Raw genomic sequence first — 21,905 nt, 5'->3', positions numbered from 1 at the left:
GTTTTCAAATGTACTGTAATCATTTGAAAATAGCCGATCTACAAGCTCATCGCGACGCATTGTGAGCTTGTAGATCTGCTATTTTCAAATGGCCGAAATGTATATAGTGCTGAAGTGGCTAATGTATGTTTTGTAATAATAAACAAAATCTACAAAGTAACTAGTAACTAAAGTTGTCAAATAATGTAGTGGAGTAAAAGTACAATATTTGCCATTAGAGATGTAGTGGAGTAGAAGTAAAAGTATAGAAAATTGGAAATACTCCAGTAAGGTAAAAAAAAAAAAAGTACAGTACTTGAGTAAATATACTTAGTTACTTTCCACCGCTGGTGACTTCTTGCTCAGATAGGGCCCGACATCATAGACAGCCTTGCACTGTTAGATGGCATGTTAGTCCATAGAGGGTACGTACCCAGGACAGAGAGCCTGCCCCGGGGAACCATGTGTCCCTGATAATTGAGAGCACTTAATGTAAGAAATGTATTCAGTATGCTTTGCCTTCACTGCATCTGTTATGGATGTTTCCATTAAACCGGTGGGAGAGTTCTGCCGTAAGCGGAAATGAATGCCGGTTCATACACAGTAAAAAATCTGCGGTGTTCATTTAACTGTTTGAGCCTTTCGGGTTCCATTGCAGAATATGAAAAATCTTGAAAATGTGTGCAAAACTTATCTTTTAATTTTTTTTTTGTTAACTGTTAAGATTTAGAAGACATTTGTAGAATATATATTCAAAGAATTGCAAACATTTTTCACGATTTTCCAAAAATAGCAGATCTACAAGCTCATAGCGTGGCATTCGGTGCCGCGCTATGAACTTGTAGATCTGCTATTTTTGAATAGCCAAATACATCTTAACACATGATTGCCAAGAACGCATCGATGCGTTCTTTCAAATCCATCGCTTGTGTGCCGCATTGTTTAATCTGTGATCGCGCTGTTCTGTTTATTTTTCATCATCGGTTTCGTTTTCCACTTACTTCACACTCACAGGGATCCGGATTCATGACACAGATTCCGTTTCCGGTTCTCATTTTTTCCCCCCGGGCATTTAGGGAAAAAACGTTTTTTCACACGGTATAAAAAACGAACGGAGAGCTCCACTTCTATTTTCTTTAGTCTGGGTGACTAACAGTCATCGTCGTCGTGTATCACAACGGTCTGCAGGCCGATCGGCGATTGTCGAAAACGTCACATCCGGTTATGACGTATGGACTGTTTGAGTCTGTTTGAGGGGGGTCGAGCGAGTCAGCGAGGTGTCAATTTGGTGCTCTCTGCTGGTCGATCTGTCGTATGTGTTTAAAAACGCAGCCAGACAAGCTATTTTAATGAAAAATTACAAAATAAAAAAAAACACGAAAATCGCTGGCACAGGGCTGAGTACATTATGAATAAACTCTGGCAGTCAAAGTGTTAAAATGACACGGATACGTTCCCGGTCTTAACGAGTTAAATTACCACTTCAGATCTGACTGCGTAGGACAGACAGTTAACTCCATGCCTTATTATTGGTGTTAGTTCTCCTGGCTGCGTTTGCAAAACGACACACACGCGCACACAAATGCACGCACGCACGCACACACACACACAACACAACACACTCTCGCAGACACTTTCTGGATTAGATTAGATCCCTTTTGATGAGGTTGGTATTCAAATGATTGCGCTCGCTGAACTGTGCAAAGGCCACGGCTGAAAATAAAAATGACCTTAATGCAGCAACATCTGAATCCACAACGTTTAAGGAGGAACTTAATTGAAAGACATCATTTTTTTCTCCTTTTTAATTGGTTTTCCACCAAAGCGAAAGCTGAGTGTTGTTTTTTTTTTGCTAAATGATTCTCATTTCCACAACATAATCACGAGCCCTACGTCATTCCGTTATTTATTTGCCATGAATTATTCATCGCCCCAAATCCCATTTTAAGCGCAAACAATCGCTAATCTACAGACGTCTTAAGAACCCTTGATTGTTTGCTGTTCTTTCCGACAATTAACCCATTAAGACCGGGAAAGCATCGTGTCATTCTAAGATTTCTTTGGCCATTCAAAAATAGCAGATCTACAAGCTCAAAGTGCCGCACAATGAGCTTGTAGATCTGCTATATTTTTAAAAGGGAACACTTGTAACTCAAATCTTTGCTTCTGGGGGGTCCCTGGAACAAAATATTTTGAGATGGGAGTCTGTGGCCAAATAAATATTATTTTGGGTGGTCCTTGACATGAAAAAGTTTGAGAACCACTGATATAGTAACATACATTTTTTTTAAATGTTTGCTTTAAAAAAAAAAAAAAAAAATATATATATATATATATATATATATATATATATATATATATATATATATATATATATATATATTAAAAAAATATAAAAATGTGCACAAACGTTCACAATTTTTTCCAAAATAGCAGATCTACAAGCTCATATGAGCTTGTAGATCTGCTATTTTTTTAACAGCCAAATAAAATCAAAAAATGACCCAGATTCTTTCCCTGGTCTAAATGGCTTAATTAACCACATTGCGATCAGTCATTTTCTATAATAAATGTATATATAGACTTTGCAGCACTCTCTCATATCCCCCTTAGTTTAGTTTCCTCCCCGTGAAACTAAGCAGGCGTTTTGGATGCTTGTCAAACAGGCAAACAGCCCATAGACCCTCGCCCTCTCCGCCGCTGCCTTCTCTCTCTCTCAAAGTCATTTGCGTGTGATGGCCAGTGGTGGAAAGTAACTAAGTACATTTACTTAAGTACTGTACTTAAGTACAATTTTGAGGAATTTGTGCTTTACTTGTGTATTTCCAATTTCCACTACTTTTACTTCTACTCCACTACATCTCAGAGGCAAATATTGTACTTTTACGCCACTACAATTATTTGAAAACTTTAGTTACTAGTTACTTTTCAGATATAAATTATCACCACTTTAGGCCTATTTTATACCTAGGCTATTTTCAAATATTTAGTACTTTTACTTGTGGTACTTTGAGTACATTTTGATGCCAATACTTTTGTACTTTTACTCAAGTAAATTTTGAATTCTGGACTTTTACTTGTAACAGAGTATTTTTATATTAGAGTATTGGTACTTTTACTTAAGAAAAGAATGTAAGTACTTTTTCCAACACTGGATGGCTTTCAGCTGTGTGCTGATCCCGGTGACTTAGCCTTTTCTGCCCACAGATGAATGATTTATCCGTTGCACCCCATTAAGAAATGCCAGTCTTTATATATGGCCCTGAAAATGAAGTTAACCCGTTAACACCGGGGAAAGCATCTGTGTCACAATCATTTTAACCATGCTGTATTTTGGCTATAAAAAAAAGGCACATATGCAAGCTCATAGTGCTTGTAGATCTGCATTTGTTTTGTTTTTATCTTGGAAATTTGTGCACATCTTTGAATATATATATATTTTTCAAAGCAAACATTTTTTACTCAAATCTTTGCTTCTGGGGGGGGTCCCTGGAACAACATATTTTGAGATGGGGGGGGGGGGGTCCGCGGCCAAATACCTATCATTTTGGGGGTCCTTCACATGAAAAAGAGAACCACTGATATTATAGCAACATACGTTTTTCCGAAAACGGTTAGGATTTAGAAGACGTTTTAGAACGGCCTAAATGTGTTAAACTGACTGCTGTTGATCAATATGTATGATGCCCCCGCTGGCAGTGACAGGACAGGGGGGGGGGGGGGGGGGGGGGGTCTTAATGCCAAACAGAACGGGTGTGACGTGGGACTGTGGGACAACACTGTAGGCCATTCATTCTCAACCTGTGGGACGTGAGGACATTGCAAGTGGGCATGAGGAATTGGTGGTGCTCACTCGCACATCCGTGGCACGTGGAAAGTATCACAAAAGAGAAAAGAGAATAGAGTCTGCACACTGGTGATGGTGATAAAGCTCTGCTGTATTTTCTTCAACGCTTCATATATATGTCCTGATGAAGATCTAATTGATCAAAACGTTGACGACACTGAAAATACAGCAGAGCTTTTTCAGCATCACCGATATCGATAGATAGATAGATAGATAGATAGATAGATAGATAGATAGATAGATAGATAGATAGATACTGTAGATAGATACTGTAGATAGATACTGTAGATAGATAGATAGATAGATAGATAGATACCTTTTTTATCCCGCGGGGGAATCAGTCGCCCAGAGGCGGCAAAGCAGTTAAGGTAACAGAGTTACCGGTAAAGAGTAATAAAAATAAAAAGTACTGTTGTGTACAGCAATACAAGGCAAAAGAAGAAAAAAAAAAAACAAGAAGCATGAACAATACAGAGCAACGGTAAACAGAGGTAAACACAAACAAAGTGTACATTGCAGTCAGTGCTTCAGAAGTGTCTCACCGTATCTCATCATAAAACAAATCATAATACTTATCAGTGGAATGCCAATCAAAAAAGTGTCCATTCGGTCAGTGCATAAGTGTGAGAAGTGAAAGTGCTCACAGCGGAAAAACAAAACGGCACAAAGAACCCCAACCTAGGAATGTCATTAGTTTTTTATTAAAAAAAAAGGTTTTCATTGTGATACCGATATATAGGAACTATATATCATTGATCCAAGCCGAAACATAATCATCTTCTTCTTCTTCTTCTTCTTCTTCTTCTTCTTCGCCAAAGGGGCAATCGCCCCTCCCCCAATGAAAAGAAAATACTCCCTATCTCTTTCCCGTAATTGTATGTAACCTAGCTACAGGAGCTGCACGATTACGGCTAACATTATCTCCATTATTAATCTCAATTGTTGATGATGATGATTTTCGTGGGAAAAGAGTTGAAAAAAATACTTTCAAAATAATTTCCTCCATCGTGTTATGCTCTGCTGTATCTTTGATCAAATGATCTGTATAATGGCCTGTTGGATGTGGAGAAAAGCTTGTACAGTGTTCTGGTTATATTAACTAAATTCATTCATATTAACAAGTGTAATGGTGAGGCGATAAGGGCAAGGTGCAACGGCAGACCAAGTAAGATGTTTGAATTCATTTCCCAGTTTCCCAATTACTGTACATAATTGCAAAACATAAAAACGCAACTTTCAATGACTTGGTGGTTAACTGTGCAGCCCTGCAGGAGATTCAAGTTTCCATTTTAACCATCTGTGTAAACACTTTATACATATTATACATATTTTATACACGTTCAAAAAGCAGATAATACAAGCTCATAGCGAGAATAATCGAACATTCGTGCAAATATTTGAATATATACAGTATATATACATTTTTAAAGGAACATTTTGACTCAAATCTTTGCTTCTGGGGGTCCCTAGTACAAAATATGTTGACCAAATACATATAATTTTGGGGGGGTCCTTGCATGAAAACATTTGAGCACCACTGATATACAGTAGCAACAATATTTTTTTTCAGAACTAAACTGATTTAGAAGACATTTGTAGAATGTCTCAGGTCTAAATGGGTTATGTTACTCATGGCCATAGCATACTGTGCAGACAGGTGCAATATAGACAATGATACTGTATGACTATTGTGTGTCTATCATGGTCATGGACCAGTGGTGTAAAGTAACTAAGTACATTTACTCAAGTACAATTTTTATCATTTTTATCCGTCGATTTTGTAACCTTTTTTTCACCCGGTGCCAATTTGCTAAGTGATCCTCGGCACTACACTCTCCCCACCAGCCTAGGGAGGCCAGGGCCGAGCTCATGCCTCCTTCAATGCATGAGAGCCAACTGACCTTCTTGTCACCCGACAGGGGGGAGTTTCCCTGGTTGGACGTAGCGCGTGGAAGGAACACGTTATTCCAACCAGTTCCCTTCCCCTCCATCAGGAGGCTGACCAGGGGGAGGCAGTATAGTGACCAGGATTACTGCATGTTTTTGTGTGAGGGTATTAACTACCCTGGCTAGGAGACACGGGGAGAACATGCAAACTCCACACAGAGTAGGCCCTTTCGCCAACCCACTTAAGTACAATTTTGAGGTATTTGAGGTTTTACCAGAGTATTTTCAATTTCCAGTACTTTTACTTGTACTCCACTACATGTCAGAGGCAAATATTGTACGTTTACTCCACTACAAGACACTGTCTTACATGTTACCTTTTCATGAGGGCTTTGCTAGTTGCACTGATGATATATAGTGATGCATCTTAGTCCTGGATGGAGGTTCCTTACAGTTCTCACTAATTGACACACGAAAAAAAACACTCCACGCAGTATTACAGAGATATTACAGTGTGGTTCTGAAAGCAACATTCAGCCTTCATAAGGCAACAGCCCAGACATAAATACTAATGTTATACCTGCTGTACCTGCTTTTATGTCTGACACACTATGACCCATTATCGTGCCCATTATGAGACACCTTTAACCCATTAAGACCTGGAACTGTCTCATTTTTAGATTTGAGCTAAAAAGCATTATTTTACACTTTGGGCTATTCAAAAATAGCAGATATACAAGCTCATAGCGCGGCACCGAGTGCCGCGCTATGAGCTTGTAGATCTGCTATTTTTGAAATTTCGTGAAAATGTGTGCAAACCTTTGAATGTATATATTTTTTAAAGCGAACATTTTTAACTCAAATCTTTGCTTCTGGGGGTCCCTGGAACTAAAAATTTTGATGGGGGTCCGCGGCCAAATACATATCATTTTGGGGGTCCTTGACATGAAAAAGATTGAGCACCGCTGATATAGAAACATAGGTTTTTCAGAAAACTGTTGAGATTTAGGAGACATGTGGAATCGGCTTCAGGTCTCAATGGGTTAAGCACAATGAAACAGTCATTTTTACAGCACGATGTTCACGGTGACACCATATCCGTGCGTTTCACACTGAGTAGGCGTGCAGTGAAGTGAAGCCCCACGCTGGCCTACATTCTTGTTTTAGCCTATGTAACCTTGCCATCTGTTATCACCGTAGCCCCCCCCCCACCCTATAACCATCCAGGTCCCCACACATCCACACTGATTATTCACACACACTTTCACTCAGGTACATTTTAAATTCCAGACTTTTACTTGTAACAGAGTACTTCTACATTGCAGTATCGATACTTTTACTTAAGTAAAACACTTTAACTGCTTTTTCCACCACTGATCATCTTGTCTAAAATGAAACGACACATGTAGTTCTACGTTAGCCTGATTATCAGACTGAAGCGTTAAGAGAGGAAGTCCACTCAGAGAGTGGGCGGGGCCTATGGTCTGGCTCCAGGCGAGTGCTATGTTGTTAATAAGAGATTGCACACAGAAACTAAACATTTTTGGTCACAAATAGAAAAGTGGGAGTAACAGTAAAAGTGAGCAACAAAGAATAAAAACGGAGACTTTATCTCGTTTCAGATAAGATTTGATAAGCTTTCGTGCCAGGAACCCCCATAAGAGAATATTTTCAATATATATATGTATAAAATAATCTTTGAAAATAGCCAATCTACAACACTGCTGCTCAAACTGGATGTTCGGTTTCCCATGCAAGTGATACAGGTGTGAATGGCTGAATAGTGTGTGTGAATGGGTGAATTGTGTGTGTGAATGGGTGAATTGTGTGTGTGAATGGCTGAATAGTGTGTGTGAATGGGTGAATAGTGTGTGTGAATGGCTGAATAGTGTGTGTGAATGGGTGAATAGTGTGTGTGAATGGGTGAATAGTGTGTGTGAATGGGTGAATAGTGTGTGTGAATGGGTGAATAGTGTGTTTGAATGGGTGAATAGTGTGTGTGAATGGCTGAATAGTGTGTTTGAATGGGTGAATAGTGTGTGTGAATGGGTGAATAGTGTGTGTGAATGGGTGAATAGTGTGTGTGAATGGCTGAATAGTGTGTGTGAATGGGTGAATAGTGTGTTTGAATGGGTGAATAGTGTGTGTGAATGGGTGAATAGTGTGTGTGAATGGCTGAATAGTGTGTTTGAATGGGTGAATAGTGTGTGTGAATGGGTGAATAGTGTGTGTGAATGGGTGAATAGTGTGTTTGAATGGGTGAATAGTGTGTGTGAATGGCTGAATAGTGTGTGTGAATGGGTGAATAGTGTGTGTGAATGGGTGAATAGTGTGTGTGAATGGGTGAATAGTGTGTGTGAATGGGTGAATAGTGTGTGTGAATGGGTGAATAGTGTGTGTGAATGGGTGAATAGTGTGTGTGAATGGCTGAATAGTGTGTTTGAATGGGTGAATAGTGTGTGTGAATGGGTGAATAGTGTGTGTGAATGGGTGAATAGTGTGTGTGAATGGGTGAATAGTGTGTGTGAATGGGTGAATAGTGTGTGTGAATGGCTGAATAGTGTGTTTGAATGGGTGAATAGTGTGTGTGAATGGGTGAATAGTGTGTTTGAATGGGTGAATAGTGTGTGTGAATGGGTGAATAGTGTGTGTGAATGGGTGAATAGTGTGTTTGAATGGGTGAATAGTGTGTGTGAATGGGTGAATAGTGTGTGTGAATGGGTGAATAGTGTGTTTGAATGGGTGAATAGTGTGTGTGAATGGGTGAATAGTGTGTGTGAATGGGTGAATAGTGTGTTTGAATGGGTGAATAGTGTGTTTGAATGGGTGAATAGTGTGTGTGAATGGGTGAATAGTGTGTGTGAATGGGTGAATAGTGTGTGTGAATGGGTGAATAGTGTGTTTGAATGGGTGAATAGTGTGTGTGAATGGGTGAATAGTGTGTGTGAATGGGTGAATAGTGTGTTTGAATGGGTGAATAGTGTGTGTGAATGGGTGAATAGTGTGTGTGAATGGGTGAATAGTGTGTGTGAATGGGTGAATAGTGTGTGTGAATGGGTGAATAGTGTGTTTGAATGGGTGAATAGTGTGTGTGAATGGGTGAATAGTGTGTGTGAATGGGTGAATAGTGTGTGTGAATGGGTGAATAGTGTGTGTGAATGGGTGAATAGTGTGTGTGAATGGGTGAATAGTGTGGGTGAATGGCTGAATAGTGTGGGTGAATGGGTGAATAGTGTGGGTGAATGGGTGAATAGTGTGTGTGAATGGGTGAATAGTGTGTGTGAATGGGTGAATAGTGTGTGTGAATGGGTGAGTATTGTGTGTGAATGGGTGAATATTGTGTGTGAATGGGTGAATAGTGTGTGTGAATGGCTGAATAGTGTGTGTGAATGGGTGAATAGTGTGTGTGAATGGGTGAATAGTGTGTGTGAATGGGTGAGTATTGTGTGTGAATGGCTGAATAGTGTGTGTGAATGGGTGAATAGTGTGTGTGAATGGGTGAATAGTGTGTGTGAATGGGTGAATAGTGTGTTTGAATGGGTGAATAGTGTGTGTGAATGGGTGAATAGTGTGTTTGAATGGGTGAATAGTGTGTTTGAATGGGTGAATAGTGTGTGTGAATGGGTGAATAGTGTGTTTGAATGGGTGAATAGTGTGTGTGAATGGGTGAATAGTGTGTGTGAATGGGTGAATAGTGTGTGTGAATGGGTGAATAGTGTGTTTGAATGGGTGAATAGTGTGTGTGAATGGGTGAATAGTGTGTGTGAATGGGTGAATAGTGTGTTTGAATGGGTGAATAGTGTGTGTGAATGGCTGAATAGTGTGTGTGAATGGCTGAATAGTGTGTGTGAATGGGTGAATAGTGTGTGTGAATGGGTGAGTATTGTGTGTGAATGGGTGAATATTGTGTGTGAATGGGTGAGTATTGTGTGTGAATGGGTGAATAGTGTGTGTGAATGGCTGAATAGTGTGTGTGAATGGGTGAATAGTGTGTGTGAATGGGTGAATAGTGTGTGTGAATGGGTGAGTATTGTGTGTGAATGGCTGAATAGTGTGTGTGAATGGCTGAATAGTGTGTGTGAATGGCTGAATGGTGTGGGTGACCAATAGCATTCATTAAATTTCCGGTTTCTTATTTGCATAATTCGGACTGGATATAGAAATATGGCGGATTTGAAATCGTTGAAAAATAGGCTTCATTTACGGTCTGGGCGTAACTTTGTCCATTTCTTTTTTTACGGATCGGATCCCGTTGAATCCGTGACCTTGACCCGCAGGTCGATCACAAAAGCTTTACAAGCTAAAGACACAAAAGTATCTCAAAGCCAAAGGCTCCGTGGAGGTGCTCTATATATTTTACGGTAACTGGAAGACAAACTATATGACTGCGTGGTTATCCCAGAGTCAGAAGAATCAGTTTATTGGTCGAGTTCACTCACAAGGGCAAAGGAATGGGTCTTGGGAGCTTGCTCTCTGCGTTTGCAGAAAGACAATGAAAGCAAAGCGAAGAAATAGGGGGAAATATGAATAAAGAATAAGAATCATGTACAGCAGCGGATGACAGTAACTCGTTAACCCATTAAGCCCTGAAGAAGCATCTGTGTCACTTTTTGACTTGAGCTAAAAAGCATTATTTTACACTTTGGCTATTCAAAACATAGCAGATATACAAGCTCATAGCGCGGCACCGAGTGCCGCGCTATGAGCTTGTAGATCTGCTATTTTTGAAAAATCGTGAAAATGTGTGCAAATCTTTTAATATATATTGGTTAGGCTTCATTTACGGTCTGGGCGTAACTTTGTCCATTTCTTTTTTTACGGATCGGATCCCGTTGAATCCGTGACCTTGACCCGCAGGTCGATCACAAAAGCTTTACAAGCTAAAGACACAAAAGTATCTCAAAGCCAAAGGCTCCGTGGAGGTGCTCTATATATTTTACGGTAACTGGAAGACAAACTATATGACTGCGTGGTTATCCCAGAGTCAGAAGAATCAGTTTATTGGTCGAGTTCACTCACAAGGGCAAAGGAATGGGTCTTGGGAGCTTGCTCTCTGCGTTTGCAGAAAGACAATGAAAGCAAAGCGAAGAAATAGGGGGAAATATGAATAAAGAATAAGAATCATGTACAGCAGCGGAGTCTTAAAGGGTTAAGGACAGACATGTAGTGGAGCATGTCTTATTAGTACCGTTTATTATGCTGGCTGCCGTTTGATGTTTACAGAATTTGTAAATAGAACATGCATAAATGTTGCAGTAAAATGCACTGAATTGACAGATAGCAGTTTGGATGTGGGGCTAATTTATGCGGTTGCGGGATGTGGATATGGTGGCATATCTAGGCCTGTCACAATTTTTACATAATCGTCCAATCACAATTATTTGAGTTGATCGCACTTGTTTTTGCATAATCGTCATAATCTTAATATAAAAAATAGCATAAGTAGCAGATCTACAAGCTTAAAACATGTCACTTTGTGACTATTTTTACATGTATAAAATGATTGAATATGTAAATAATTTCTTTGTATATTTAAGTTATTTGTCATATCTGCCCCATGCAATTTTTGATTATGAAGCCTAAAAGGCAAAATTTAAATTGTATTCATAATGTTCCAGTAATGTTCAATGGCCAAACACACAATTACATCTTTAATCACTATTATTTGAGTGACAATTGATCGTCAACTTAAATTTGTAATCGTGACAGCCCTAGGCATATACAGTATGCCTCCATATCCCAGCGATACGGATGCAGTTTCCTACGTTCATAATGTTTAAGAGGTGGTGCCATGGTTTTGCACTTTTTCTGTTTTTCATGTGTCTATGAGGTAGAACTTCATTAAGCCCCCTGGTGGTGTTTTTATGGTGTTTTATGTCTGACTATTTTGAGTTTCTTCCTGGAGGCTGAAACCTTTGAGGGTCAAACGTGCCAATAGAAAAACAGCCCTTTAGTGACATAGTAAAAATATACCCTCCCGCTCATTATCATAACACAACAGGTGTGGGCATGAAAAGGAGGAGGGACTAGGACAGGTGGGTGGTCTTGTAGGAGGAGGCGGAGGGACTTGTTCAGGTGGGAGGTGCTAAGTTGAGAACCAGGTATACTTAATGAACTGGAGGCGTGTCCACATAAAAACATAATTTTAACAATTCATGTATACTTTTTTAGGAAAAAAAATCTTCCCCCTAGTATAACCATAATAATCTGATGATTATGTTTTAGGGGGGAAAAAATCACTGAAAATCACGGCACCCCGTCTTTTAGGAGGGAATCAAACCTCACCCTGGCACGGCTCGTTGTCATCAGTCCACTCCACTGTGCGGAAAATCCGTTGTCACCGGGAACAGTAGTAAAAACTGTGTCCTGTCATCTCAGGCTAGAAAGGCGGTTGTGTTTTGCACGACAGTTCATCTTCACCGATTGATTGGTTTGGAGATTGGGCAGGTTAACCCATTTAGACCTGGAACGTATCTGTCACTTTCTTTATTTGAGCTAAAAAGCATTATTTTACACTTTGGCTATTCAAAAATAGTAGATCTACAAGCTCATAGCGCGGCACCGAGTGCCGCGCTATGAGCTTGTAAATCTACTATTTTTGAAAAATCATGAAAATCTTTGAATATATATTATGTTAAAGCGAACACTTTTAACTCAAATCTTTGAATATATATTATTTTAAAGCGAACACTTTGAACTCAAATCTTTGAATATATATTATTTTAAAGCGAACACTTTTAACTCAAATATTTGCTCCAGGGGGTCCCTGGAACAAAATGTTTTGAGATAGGGGTCCGTGGCCAAATACATATAATTTTGGGGGCCCTTGACATGAAAACGTTTGAGCACCACTGATATAGAAACATATCGTTTTTTCAGAATACTGTTGGGATTTAGAAGACATTCGTAGAATCGGAACCTCAGGTCTTAAAGGGTTAAAGGCACAGCGTCCAATGCCAAGTTCTTTTCTGAATGTTACGCGGGTGGCATCAAATTATTATTTTTTTGGTGTGAGGAGAACCGTTACCCCTGTATACCCCCAGGGGGGGGTTTAGAAAAGGCCTTTTCAGATGGTAAGTGTCAAGTGCTTGACACTCCACTCACCTCTCTCCGGCTCGGCAGAATTGCTCCGGTCGGCTTGTCTCCCTGCCTGGCTGCCTGCCTGTCTGCCTGCCTGTCTGCCTGTCTGCCTGCCTGTCTGTCTGTCTGCCTGCCTGTCTGTCTGTCTGCCTGCCTGGCTGCCTGCCCGCCTGCCTGCCTGCCTGTCTGCCTGCCTGCCTGCCTGCCTGCCTGCCTGCCTGGCTGACATGGTAGTAGCTGTGACAACAATGCAGCTGGCTAAGCATTGCTTGTCAAACACAGATTGCACTGTCGTTTGAGAACAATAGACTATGTCTATCTAAAATAGGTGAAAGCGGTTGGATAGGTTGGATTACAATTATGAATTATCCAGTGGCGGAAAAAGTACTCACATTTCTTTTACGTTTTAAGTGAAAGTATCAATACTGCAATGTAGAAATACTCTGTTACAAGTACAAAAGTACAAAATGTTTGAAAATCGCTGTCGAAGTGTCGATTGACACGCTTGTTGACGTCAAGCATGCATCCGGCGAGCGAGACACATATAAAGGAAAATATAAAGCCTGGGGTTGAAAATAACACGCAACTGGCTGACGGAAGCACTTCACTTTCCCGCCATTACGAGCAGAAATAAAGCTAGTACGTAGTACAAGTGTTGTGTAACCATTTCCACTCACCTTCTCTCTACACACAGTTCCTTCTTGTAAAGGGGGGGGGGGGGGAAACTACAGTAAGTGTTTCTGTCAGCCAGTTGCGTGTTATTTTCAACCCCAGGCTTTATATTTGCCTTTATTTTTCTCGCTCGCCGGATGCATGCTTGACATCAACAAGTGTATCGTTCAACACTTAAACAGCGACACAGCAGCAGATATTCTGCGACACTCAGTACCGTTGTATCTTTGGTTGCTGCCAGTGCATGTGAACAATGATCAACAATTTAACTTGCAACCCCCTCGAACCCCCTCAAGGACCCCCGGGGTAGAGCGCCCGGACCCTACTTTGAGAACCAATGCGTCACAGCTCACATGCGAGGACACGTGCCAGTTTCCTCCAGTGGTGGAAGTCGCTTTGGATAAAAGCATCTGCTAAATGACTGTAATGTAAAGTACATGTACTCAAGTACTTTACTTAAGTCATATTTTTTGGTGTTTGTACTTTACTTGAGTCTTTCCAATTTCCAACACTTTTACTTCTACTCCACTGCATCTCAGAGACACTTTTTGTACTTTTACTCCACTACAATTATTTGAAAACTGTAGTTACTACTTTGTAGATTTCGATTATTATCACAAAACATACATTAACCACTTCAGCCCTATACATTCTCATCTGAAAATAGCAGATCTACAAGCTCACAATGTGTCGCGATGCAACGCATTGTGAGCTTGTAGATCGGCTATTTTCAAAATATTTTGTATACATTTGAAAACGTGAAATGGGACATTCTGTATAACAAGTACTTTTACTTTTGGTACTTTAAGCACATTTTGATGCCAATGCTTTTGCACTTTTACTCAAGTACATTTTGAAATCCGGAAACTTTTACTGTCAGAGTATTTCTATATTGCAGCATTGGCTCCACCCCCTGAATCGTTTGCCCCGCATTCAGGGTCTGGTGACGCGGTCGAAGGCGGGTGTTTCTCGGTTGAAAATCTGTACGACGAATCGGGATCGGGATAATCCAGTATGAACCAATCGCCAAAGAGTCCCACTTTGGCCACGCCCCCATCTCAGAAATCGGCTGCAATGAGAGGGCTTTCAGACTGAATAATGGAGTGAAACGAAACGGAAATTCAGGCTGAGTGTCAGGCTAGCATTGATACGTTTACTTAAGTAAAAAAACAAAATAGTACTTTTTCCACTGGTTTCCTCGTTGTGAATTTTGATCAGATTAACCCATTAAGACCTGGATCTCTGTCACTTTAGATTTCTCTGGCTATTCAAAAATAGCAGATATACAAGCTCGTAGCGCGGCACCGAGTGCCGCGCTACGAGCTTGTAGATCTGCTATTTTTGAATAATCGTGAAAAAAATTGTTTTCAATTCTTTTTCAAAAAACTGTTCAAAAAACCCATTAAGACTCAGGTCTTAATGGGTTAAAAAAAGAAAAGAAAAGCCAGAATGTAAAAGCTACGGCTACGGCTGTGCCCCGTTCCCATCTCCACCTGGGTCGATTGATTGATGGGTGTGCTGGAGCCTTCTATGATGTCACATTTCCATCTCTCACTGGCCTGTCAGTGGTCATACTAGCCGACACAATGTAGTGAGACGTTCTACCTTTCTGCACGCGCGTGCTGCCACACATCTATCATGTGGATCTATGGGAGCGTGCTGTGATGGATGGGGCTTTGGCGCTGACACTAATCATAAAAATCTCTGGTACGGTAACCTGACTTGAATAGTGTCGGTAGTGTTGCCTCGGAACCAGTGGTGGAAAAAAGTACTCAAATATGTTTACTTAAAAGACCTGACGCGATTCTTAAAAAAAATCTAAATCCTAACAGTTTTTGGGGAAAAAAATCGAAAACATTTTTTTTCAAGATTTTTGAATAGCCAAAGAAATCTAAAGTGACACAGATGCGTTCCAGATATTAATGGGTTAAGTAAAGGTATCAATACTGCAATGTAGAAATACTCTGTTACATGTAAAAGTCGGGAATTCCAAATTTACTTGAGTAAAAGTACAAAAGTGTTGGTATCGAAATGTACTTAAAGTACCAAAAGTAAAAGTACTCATTATGTAGACTGTCCCATTGTACAAGTTTCAAATGTATACAAATCATTTGAAAATAGCCGATCTACAAGCTCACAATGCGTCGCATCGCGACGCATTGTGAGCTTGTAGATCGGCTATTTTCAAATGGCCAAAATTGATATTATGGCTGAAGTGGTTAATTTATATTTTGTAATCAAAATCTACAAAGTAACTAGTAACTAACGTTTCCAACGAATTGTAGTGGAGTAAAAGTACAATATTTGCCTCTGAGATGTAGTGGGGTAGCAGTAATAGTATGGGAAATTGTAAATGCTCAAGTAAAGTACAAATACCTCAACATTGTACTTAAGTACAGTACTTGAGCACATGTACTTAGTTACTTTCCACCACTGGTCGGTGGTGTTTCCTCGGAACAACTTGAATATCGTTGCTGTCGGTCAGAAACCTCCTATCCCCGATTCCCCAGATTCTACCTTTTTTGTGTTTTTTTTTCTTCCTAAATTAACACCGTACTTGATCATACTACAGCTTCACTCTAAGTCTACAAGCGCGAAAACGTGGCGCGAAGTGACGTGTTTCAAGCTTGTAGATCTGCTACTTTTGATACTTTTTAAATTTGTATCCTGAAAAGTAACAGTTTTGGACATAATGTGAGGTTATGAGGTTTCCACCCGATAGAGACGGTATCAGTTGGATATCAGCGTGGCTCAGTTGGTAAATAGATCATTCAAGTGAATGAAAAAGGTCTTCACGGGTTCATATCGGCCAACATAACCATGAAAATGAATTCACACGCAGTAGGCCTAGGGTCAGGTCACAATCTGTCTACTGGATTTGCATTTATTCATTTATTGGTTTGTTTCTCGGAACTGTAAACAAGTCCAAGTTGAAAAGTGCACAAGAGGACATGTTCTGCTGTACATATCGCTCTTTAACCCATTGAGACCTGGAACTGTCTCATTTTTAGATTTGAGCTAAAAAGCATTATTTTACACTTTGGGCTATTCAAAAATAGCAGATATACAAGCTCATAGCGCGGCACCGAGTGCCGTGCTACGAGCTTGTAGATCTGCTATTTTTGAAAAATCGTGAAAATGTGTGCAAATCTCTGAATATATATATTTTTAAAGCGAACATTTTTAACTAAAATCTTTGCTTCTGGGGGGTCCCTGGAACAAAATATTTTGATGGGGGTCCGCGGCCAAATACATATAATTTTGGGGGTCCTTGACATGAAAAAGATTGAACACCACTGATATAGAAACGACTGAATGGGCAGTCTGGGAAAGCAGAAAAGGTCCCAGGTTTGATTCCCGGCTCTAGCAATGTGCCTCGGTGTCCATGAGCAAGACACTTAACCCTTAACTGCCCCACCCCCCACCCCCCTGCGCTCCTCTATGGGCAGCACTACTTAAGTACATTTTGGCGAAGAGATTTGGTCCAGAGGAAAATACCTCAACCAAGTATGTAGGGTTTAAGTAGTTCCTACACAATAGCAGGGCAAAGATACGAGAACGTGAAAGATGGCGCTTAAAGATGATTTACAGTGGAGAGCTTTCTCCTGTGTGTGTGTGTGTGTGTGTGTGTGTGTGTGTGTGTGTGTGTGTGTGTGTGTGTGTGTGTGTGTGTGTGTGTGTGTGTGTGTGTGTGTGTGTGTGTGTGTGTAGTCACGCCCACAGTGATGGAGGTCATGGTATATATATTTTTTTTACAGCGTTTGATTTGTCCTGCTTAATGATGATATCTGCGGGCAGAGCTCTTGTCTTTGAAGAACACAAAGAAGGATGAATTATTGAGAGACAATCAGATGGTCATTGAACGCAGCACGGATGCAAAACATTCCGTGGTGCCAGACTTGCTGTGTCAATTGAACTAGTTTTTACTTTTCAATGGGTCAATGGACCTGTGAGAGTCTCTCAGAGTTAAGGGTACTATAAGTGATATTTTTGTGTTAAAGTAAGTGTTAAGTAGCTCTATATTCCTATAGTAATAATTTATATAGAGTGTTTGTTCATCAAAAGACGTTTCCCCATCTCTCCAGCTCTCTAGTAAACAGGAAATACATGCTCAGGTCGGGATTCCAAATTCATCCAATCAGGAGAGAGATCTCACACAGCATAATGGATAAACAAGTGAAATTGGAAGTGATTAAATAAATAAATGAGCAGACCACATTCGAATTGGAATACTATAATATTGAAGATTATAAATGGATACTCTCTCCTGATTGGAGGAAAATTGGTGACCCACCTGAAAAATGCATGCAGGGTAGAGCCCTGTTACAGAACAAACACACTACTGTATTATTACAGTAGCTTTAACTTTTTAACGACACCTTTATTGTTTTACCACAAAATATCACTCACACTACCTTTAATTAAAGGGGCTACACCATGAATTTCATTTTTTTTTTAGGTTTTTAGTATTTTTTGGGCTCCCCAGTGTCTCTTGTACCCCAATTTTTATTTTTTTTAACATTCAGTCATTCATGCTCATTTCATGGATTTCCTGAATGGGCGTGTCTGAACAGGCCATTTCAGAATGGCTGTGCAAGTGATGTCACTTGCACTGATTTTGCATTGATGATGGCCAGACAGAATTGCTCAGTAGCTCCCCCCTGCCCAATAGGACGTTTTGGTATTGCAGCTGAAAAAGCTTGGAATGACAGACAGTCAGATTGTGAGAAAAAATATCTGGATGTTTTTTAGGCTTACAACCTGTTTAAAATGTATTAGGGGGCAATATTAGGGGGCAATATTTATATATAATATATTTTTTTTTAATTCATGGTGTAGCCCCTTTAAACAAACACTGTATTTTGCTGTGTGCAAATACGGTATATAGATGCACTGTAAAATCCTAGCGTCAATTTATCCATTTGTAACTCTTGAGAGTGTACAAACGGAACCAAATGGACCCTTTACGGGTCCATTTGGTTCCGTTTGTACACTCTCAGAGTTAAAGGAGTAGTTCACCCAAAAAAATGACGTATTTTCTTATCAATTACACACCCCGTGAAGCATTGAATTCATGGAGATTTTGTAGTTTTTCTCGCATTCCTAAGCCAATAATTATAATAATAATAAAACTCGACTCCGCCGGTCATCAAATTATTGCCTCGGGAATGTGACAAAAACATAAAAAAAATCTCCATGAATTCAAGGCTTCATGGGGTGTGTAATCGATAGAAAATAAGTCATTTTTTTGAGGTGAACTACTCCTTTAACTGAAAACCGAGGATATATATTGCAGCGTGTGTTTATAACGCAGTCCATCTCTCCTCTTTCCCCTCCAGTCCTGTTCCAACCATCACGTGGAGGAAGATCAATGGCAACATCCCGGCGAAAGCCCGTCTGCGGAAGTCCCAGGCCGTGCTGGAGATCCCCAACATCCAGCTGGAGGACTCGGGAACGTACGAGTGCAAGGCCGAGAACCCGAGGGGAGGCACAGCGTTCAAAGGGCACCTGCAGGTCTACAGTGAGTCAAGCTATAGTCCACTGTTCTTTATGTAACATCGTGTTCTTTTCACTTCAGAGAACACACTGAAGAATCAATCGTCTTGAGATGAGCTCACTTGGATACAGTATAGGCAGTAGTGGGAACAAGTACTCACTTTTCCTTAACACATCGTGTTAAGGAAAAGTCTTTTACTTAACACATCGAGTGCCAGAGGTTTTTCATTTTCACATAATTTTTATTGAAGAAGTCAGTTTTACAGGAGGATAAACAATGACAGAACTCTTCTAATTGTCTGTGAAAAAAAACAAACGCACAAGACAAACACAAACCCCCCCTCCCAACCCTCCCAAGAAAGTAAATTACATGGTATTAAAAAGTACAGAAAAGAGGGCAAAAAGAGGAAAAGGCGAGAGAAAAAAAAAAGAAGACAAAAACAAAAGCAAAACCTGAGAAAAAGAAAATAAAACTCAGCCAAAAGAGTATGAGTGCCAGAGGTTTTTGAACCATTATGGCCTGGGGTTCGGATTCTACAAAATGTCTTCTAAATCCTAACAGTTTTTTTTTTGGAAAAAAACGTATGTTGTTATATCAGTGGTTCTCAAACTTTTTCATGTCAAGGACCCCAAAATGTATATGTATTGGCTGCGGACCCCCATCTCAAAATGTTTTCTTCCAGGGACCCCCCCAAGAAGCAAAGATTTGAGTTACAAATGTTCGCTTAAAAAAAGATGTATTCAAAGATTTGCACACATTTTCTCGATTTTTAAAAAAATAGCAGATCTACAAGCTCATAGCGCGGCACTCGGTGCCGCGCTATGAGCTTGTATATCTGCTATTTTTGAATAGCCCAAAGTGTAAAATAATGCTTTTTAGCTCAAATCTAAAAATGACACAGATGCGTTCCAGGTCTCAATGGGTTAAAACAGGGTACATCCAGTGCCAGCGTTAGATTCTCGTTTTTTGGCACTCAATGTGTTAAGTAAAAGTATCAATACTGCGACGTAGAAAGACTCGGTTACAAGTTAAAGTCCGGAATGCAAAATGTGCTTGAGTATTAAAGTACAAAAGCTATTTTCTGTTTCTCTTATGTATAACTTCAGAGTTCAGGGTTTATACCACACAGGGCCCACATTAGCTTCTGAGAACGTAACCTCTGAAACAGAGCCGTAGTGTACGGAAACAAACCCAGAACCTGTGAAATATGTTAACCCATTCAAACCGGGCTGCGTACGCATCTATGTAACCACTTTAACCATTATTTTATACTTTGGCTATACAAAAATAGCAGATGTACAAGCTCATAGCGCTTGTACAAGCAGATTGAAAAATCGTGAAAATTTGTGCAAATCTTTAAATATATATATATATATATATATATATATATATTTTTTTTTTTTTTTAAGTGATTTTTTTTACTCCAATCTTTGTTTCTGGGGGTCCCTGGAACAACATATGTTGAGATGGGGGTCCGTGGCCGAATACACATCATTTTGACATGAACAAGTTTGAGAACCACTGATACAACAAAGTTTTTTCATACGTTTTTTTCAAAAAGTTGTTAGGAGTTCGAAGACATTTGTAGAACCCCCCCCCCAGAAGCAACGATTTGAGTTAAAAATGTTCACTTTAAAAAATATTTATATTCCAAGATTTGCACACATTTTCACAACATTTCCAAAAATAGCAGATCTACAAGCTCGTAGCGCTACGAGCTTGTAGATCTGCAATTTTTTTGAATAGCCAAAGAAATCTAAAACGACACAGACAACGTTCCCGGTCTTAAAGGGTTAACACGGTTCACTTAGTTCCCGTAGTCTCAAAGAGAGCCAGCAGAGACAGAGCTCCACATGGAGCATTCCAGGCACGTGTAACCGCTCTCCTCTTGCATATGGCAAATGCTACCTTCTCTTTTTTTTCTCCGTTCCTCTTCTGCATGGTTTGATTGAATGATTATGGTCAGAAAGGTCCCCGTGCACAATGGAAGTTCAAACTACCAGCTGACCTGTGCAAATTGCGTCCAGCGTGAGCCCGCTACAAATGAGTTTCCCTTCTCGGCCTGTGATGTGGAGAGAATGGAAGATGCCAGAGGATCACAGGGCCTTGAAAACGCTACGCTACCAAGGCTGAGGCACTTCATTATCTCTGCCCACCCTCCCCGATCTCGCTCGCTCGCACGCTCGCACGCACGCACGCACGCACGCACGCACACATGTTTCTTTTACTATATTTGTGAGGACATCAACGTTGTAGGTGTTTTTATGAAAGATTGTGTGAATTGATGTGTGATTTTCTGAATGCCATTTAAAAATAAATTGCCTTTTTTTTTTTACCCTACCCCTAAACCTGAAAATAGCCCATCTACAAGCTCACAAGCTATTGTGAGCTTGTAGATCGGCTTTTTTCTGTGCGGGACGCCAGCACGCAACGTATAAATCAGGTATAACTCTTACCCCTAAATATATCCTCTAATTGCCTAAATACACCACTAACTCCAACTCGATTCTTAAAACCTAATTGTAAGCTTGTATCTCTAAACATCGTTTTTAAACCATAAAACAACCATTTCTCTTAATTCCACTTTCCACTATACTTGTGGGGGCATTTGGCCCTCACAAGTATAGTAATAGAAGCACACACACACACACACACACACACACACACACACACACACACACACACACACACACACACACACACACACACACACACACACACACACACACACACACACACACACACACACACACACAGTTCTTCAGGGAGCTTTTTGTCTCCTCTGGAGGTTACTTGAGATGATTTAGCGGACATGATTAATGCTCGCGCACATTGTTTTACATTGACAATATTGTTTCTGTACAGTGATTTATGTATGTATGTATGTATGTACGTATGTATGTATGTATGTATGTATTTATTTATGTATTTATTTATAATTTT

General features: G+C 40.1%; 1 protein-coding gene across 2 annotated transcripts in view; it reads left to right on the top strand.

Annotated features, from left to right (window-relative positions):
• The window catches only part of cntn5 (contactin 5), a 400,683-nt gene that overhangs the window by 271,663 nt on the left and 107,115 nt on the right, over positions 1 to 21,905 (top strand). For both annotated transcript variants that reach the window (XM_084063872.1, XM_084063871.1), the window contains exon 9: positions 18,805 to 18,986. In XM_084063872.1, the coding sequence (XP_083919998.1) occupies positions 18,805 to 18,986 (182 nt within the window). The remainder of the gene's footprint in view (positions 1 to 18,804; positions 18,987 to 21,905) is intronic.

Source organism: Gymnoscopelus microlampas (assembly GCF_963454915.1).
Source record: "Gymnoscopelus microlampas genome assembly, chromosome: 8".
NCBI lineage: Eukaryota > Metazoa > Chordata > Actinopteri > Myctophiformes > Myctophidae > Gymnoscopelus > Gymnoscopelus microlampas.
Note: the sequence above shows the minus strand (reverse complement) of the source record. Positions and strands in the feature narration are given on the sequence as shown.